Below are 5,040 nucleotides of genomic sequence, written 5' to 3' on the forward strand. Positions count from 1 at the left end.
GGTCCTGCGCTTGGCCGTCAGCGTGGGCTGGGTCCTTCTGGACACCAGCGTGGTGGGTACACGTCCAGGCGAGCTCGGCTCAGGCCAGGAGGAGGCTGACCTCGTGCCAGGGCTGGTTCGTGCCACAGCCCTGGGGGCCTCGTGGGCGCCCAGCGTGACCTGGGTCAGCGGGGTGCCTGCCAGGCCTGAGGAAAGCAGAGCAGGGGCACAGGGGGCGGACTGCCAGTTCTCACGGCTGAGGGGCTGATTTGTGTTCTGAATCTAAACATGGTCCCGGCCCCTGCAGCCAGGACCCTGTCCTCTCAGTGACCAAGTGCAGGCTGTTCTTCCCCCGGGACTGACCTGCACTGAGTGTCCCAGGATGTCCTGAGGCCTCTAGTGCACGGGGTCTCGGGCCACAACCTGTGGGGTCACCTGTGGCGTCCCGCGGGCACGTGGGCTTAGGAGGCCGCCCGGCAGGGGGGCTTTAGTGCGGTGGGGGGGGCGGGGGGGCGTCTCCGCGCCGGGTCTCCGGCAGCCGACCTCAGGTCCTGAGGATTGTCGTGTGCAGCGGCTCAGAAACACGGCTCCACAGGCGCGGGCACTGCCCGCCGTCCGGGGCGGGGCCATCCCAGGCGGCTGCGGCCTTCCCGCGCCGGGAGACGTGTGTCCGCGGGGCCGGCGTGCCGGCGGGGGACGCGGTCGGGGCCGTGTGCGTTTTAAGTGACACGGGAGGCCGGTGCCGGCGGGGGCCGCGGGTCACGGGCCTGCTGTCCCACAGGTCGCCAACGAGATCACGCCGGTGCTGTCCTACTCGTACCTGGCGGTGCTGGTGCCCGTCTTCCTGCTGACCGACTCCCTGCGCTACACGCCGGTGCTGGTGCTGCAGGGCGTGAGCTACGTGTGCGTGTGGCTGCTGCTGCTGTGGGGCCGCTCCGTGCTGCACATGCAGTTCATGGAGCTCTTCTACAGCGTCACCATGGCCGCCCGCATCGCCTACTCCTCCTACATCTTCTCCCTCGTGTCCCCCGCCCGCTACCAGCGCGTGGCCGGCTACTCGCGCGCCGCCGTGCTGCTGGGCGTCTTCACCAGCTCCGTGCTGGGCCAGCTGCTGGTCACCGTGGGCAGGCTCCCCTTCACCACGCTCAACTACGTCTCCCTGGCCTTCCTCGTCTTCAGCCTGGCCCTCGCCTTCTTCCTGAAGCGGCCCCGGCGCAGCCTCTTCTTCAACCGCCGGGCCCCCGAGCTCGACGGGGCCGCGCCCTCCGAGCTGGACCGCATGAACCCGGGCCTGGGCCGGGCGCTGCCGGGGGCCTGGCGGGACTGGATCCTGGTGCGCATGCTCCGGGAGCTGGGGGACAGCCTGCGGCTGCCGCAGCTGCGCCTCTGGTCCCTCTGGTGGGTCTTCAACTCGGCCGCCTACTACCTGATCGTCTACTACGTGCACATCCTGTGGAACGACATCAACCCCACCAAGGACACCTCCTCCGTCTACAACGGGGGGGCGGACGCCGCGTCCACGCTGCTCGGTACGTCCGCGGCCCCGCCGGCCCCGCCCCCGCCCCCAGGACGGCCGTGACCTGTGCTGTCTCCCCAGGTGCCATCACCTCCTTCTCCGCGGGCTTCGTGAGGATCCGCTGGGCCCTGTGGGCGAAGCTGGTCATCGCGGCCGCGACGGCGCTGCAGGCCGCGCTGGTCTTTCTCATGTGCTACACGGAAAACATCTGGCTGTGCTACATGGCGTTCGTGCTCTTCCGCGGCGCCTACCAGTTCCTGGTGCCCATCGCCACGTGAGTCGACCGGAGCAGGGCGCCGAGGGAGGCTGTGGTCTGGGCGGCCACGGAAGGCCGGAGCCGCAGCCTGGCCCTCAGCCTCGCTGGGGACGGACGGGCCGTCTGCGTGCGTTAGGAGGCCTCCCTTCCAGAATGCTCGGCGGGGAGCAGAAGCGCTATGTGCAGGCAGCATGGAGCAAGCTGGGTGTCGTGCCCTCACCCTGGGAGGAGCCGGGAACCCGGCGTGCCACCCGCCAGGGGCCTGGTTGTCCCTTGTCCCCGGCACAGCGCGTCCCGGCCCTCGCGACCCTGAGCTCGGCACGGAGCCTGCTGCGCGTGGCGTCCCCACTGCTCCCCCACAGCGGCCGCTTGGGGTCCTTGTCACCGGCCCTTGTCACGTCCTTCCTCCCAGCCCCCTGGCTGGGTTTTGAGGCCGCACGTGCCGCTGTGGCCCCGACTGGCCCCAAGAAGGCCTCTCTTGTCCCCTCCATGGCAGGGCACAGGGACGCGTGGCCAAGGAGGGGCCAGGGGCTGTCCTGCAGCCCACTTGTGCCTTCCCGAACCGTCTCCAGCCCACGTCCTGCTTGCTCCTAGGATCCTCTGTGTGTTCCTTTGAACCCACCCTTTCTGGAAACTGTTGCCTCATGTGTTCACGCCACCCATGCTCAGGCCGCACACGCGTGTAGGAGCCTCCCTCCCTGTGTTTCCCGCACCCAGTGGGTGGGCCCGGGCCTGGCTCCCCCCGGGCCTCACCCCTCCTGGCCACGCCTGAGTCAGATCGTCTGTCCGCACTGGATCATGAGCTCGCGTGGCGTCCTCAGCTCCCAGCTCTGTGGGGCCACCTCACGGAGGTGCCGGTCGCCGGCTGCGCTCTCCACCCTCGGTCTGCACGCGCCTCGGGCCTCCTGTCTCTTCTGGGGCGGGCCGAGCTCTGCCAGACGCCCGGGGCCATTTCCCCAGAAGACGCCCGGCACGTTCCCGCGGCCGGGGCCGCCGGTCTTCCCTGCCTCCTGTCCCTCCTCGCCCTCTCCACCTGCACGTGTCCCCAGAGCATCTTGTCGGCCAGGCGCTCCCCTTTCCTGCCACCGATGGCATGCGGACAGGGCTCCGGCTCATGCGCTGTGACTGCTGTCCACTCGCTCCGTGTCCTCCGTGATCGGTGTTGGTTGTAGGGACACGGACAGGGTCGAGTATGGCGTGGGCCAGCGCGGAGGAGAGCACAGCCCCCGGGCTGCCGTTGGGGTGTCGGCCCGTCGTGGACGGAGCTCCGCAGCCCTGTTCCGTGCAGTTGGCTCTGTGGTTCCGTGTTGCAGGTGCAGACGCAGTCGGGCCTCTTGGTGACGTGTACGGCTGGTCCTCAGGTGACAGGGATGCCATGCACGGTGTTTTCCTGTGACCGACAGCCCTGAGGTCGGTGCCCCTCACCTGCTTTCCTTCCTCCGGATTTCGACGGTGGCCGTGGGCGGGTCCCAGAAGGGGCCAGCCAGGCCAGGGCACGAGTCCCGGAAGACGGTGCCCTTTGGGCAGCAGGATGTGGTGGGAGGCTCGCCGTGTGCCACCTTGTCTAGGCTCGATGCTCCCGCCCAGGGCTGCTCAGCACCACGGGGGACCTGTGAAGCGGGTGACCAGGGACCCGGCCCTGCTTGGGTTTCCCTTGCTCTGCGTGCGGTCACGTGACCGTGTGTCCTTGCTGGGGGCGGGGGGCTCTTGTTCCCCACCCCGCACAGCGGCCCTCGGCCTCTGGCGCCCTCTGGAAAGGCTTCTCACCTATTTCTGTTCTTTTGCTCTCCAGAACTTGAGGGTTCCTGTCCGGCTAGTTTTAGCGGGAAGTACCTTCAAAACTCTTTTCTGCAGAGGACCGGGAGCCCTACGCACGTTCGCGCCTCTTGCTTTTCTTGTGTGTTTTACTCTCTGTCCCTGAGTTGTCGAGTCCTTCACCGGGGAAGAACGGTGATTCCGGAACACCCCTCGTGATTTGTGCCCGTTCTCACAAGGCGCACAGGGCGCTGCGGCGGCTGCTGTTTACTCTGCCCCACGATGCCCGGGAGACGTGCGGGCGTCTTCCGGGCGTGTGTCCCCTGGGGCCGCGCCGGCTCCGCCGAGGCCGGTGGCTGCTGCGCCGCCACCGCGTCTGACCGGCCGCTTTCCCACTCAGCTTCCAGATCGCGTCCTCGCTTTCTAAAGAGCTCTGTGCCCTGGTCTTCGGAGTCAACACGTTCCTGGCCACTGTCCTCAAGACCATCATCATCCTCGTGGTCGCCGACAGGCGGTGTCTGGGCCTCTCGGTGCGCTTACAGGTGAGTCCGTTTCAGCCTCCGTCCTGGAGGACGGAAGCCTCTGGAAGGGTGTCCGGCCAGTGGCATCTCACGCTCCATAGGATCTGGGTCTGAAGGTCTGCTGCAGGGGTGGCGTGGGCAGGGTGGGCTGGGGCGGAGCAGGAGCAGGGGGTGAGAGGCCCGGAGCAGGGGGAGGGTCAGCCGCCCCGACCCAGGGGCCCGGGCTGGGGCCGGGGATGTCATCTGGTTACTCCTGTTGAGGTCACTGGGGTCCCCATTGCCGGCCCAGATGCAGGCCCGTCGGGAGGAGCTCTGAGCAGCCCCCGGGCGTCCCCTTGCTGGCTGAGGTCCCAGGAAGGACGGAGGTGTGGCCTCGAGCCCTTTCCCTGTGTGGTCACAGCTCACTGCCCGGCGCCTGGACCTCTGCCTTTGATGTCAAAACCGGTCAGGCCTGGGCCCTCTCACGTGAGCTGTTTCTGCCTGCAGGACAGGAGAGTGGACCTGGGGTTGACCTTGGTGCATGCCGGCCCCTGTCTGGTCCCTCCCTCCGTCCAGCTCTGCACAGGTTCTTGGTGCTTCTGAGAAGAGCTAGAGAGTTCCTGTCCCCTGTGAGGTTGGGGACACACACGTGTGACTCTGGCTGCTCTCGGCCACAGCGTGACGCCTCCAGGCAAACTGGCCTCAGCCAGGGGGCAGGCCTGCAGGAGGGAGGGCACCAGGTTCCTGGGGACCACCCCACCCGTGGCTGGACACCTGCCCTGAGCCTGGGGGCACACAGCTTCCCTCTGCCCAGGGCCTGGACCTCAGTGGGTCTGGTGGGCTCCTCAGAGAAGTCCCAGCCTCTGAGCTGCGTTGGCAGTACCTTGGTGACCCCAGAGCTGACTGGGAGGAGGTGCCGGGCAGGGACAGACCCTCTTGTTTGGAAACTGGCCTGTGGGAGAAAATACCGTTAGGAGGAGAAGCACTTGCTCGCTCTGCAGGTGTTCTCAGGGCCCCCCCCCCCCCCCCCCCCC

At 67.9% G+C, this 5,040-nt stretch overlaps 1 protein-coding gene across 3 annotated transcripts in view; it reads left to right on the forward strand.

Moving 5' to 3' along the window:
* SLC19A1 (solute carrier family 19 member 1) overlaps positions 1 to 5,040 on the forward strand; it is a 22,945-nt gene that overhangs the window by 10,704 nt on the left and 7,201 nt on the right. For all 3 annotated transcript variants that reach the window (XM_029938811.1, XM_029938810.1, XM_029938812.1), the window contains exons 3-5: positions 761 to 1,508; positions 1,577 to 1,769; positions 3,907 to 4,048. In XM_029938811.1, the coding sequence (XP_029794671.1) occupies positions 761 to 1,508; positions 1,577 to 1,769; positions 3,907 to 4,048 (1,083 nt within the window). The remainder of the gene's footprint in view (positions 1 to 760; positions 1,509 to 1,576; positions 1,770 to 3,906; positions 4,049 to 5,040) is intronic.

This window comes from Suricata suricatta, chromosome 5 (genome assembly GCF_006229205.1).
Source record: "Suricata suricatta isolate VVHF042 chromosome 5, meerkat_22Aug2017_6uvM2_HiC, whole genome shotgun sequence".
In the NCBI taxonomy this organism is placed as follows: Eukaryota; Metazoa; Chordata; class Mammalia; order Carnivora; family Herpestidae; genus Suricata; species Suricata suricatta.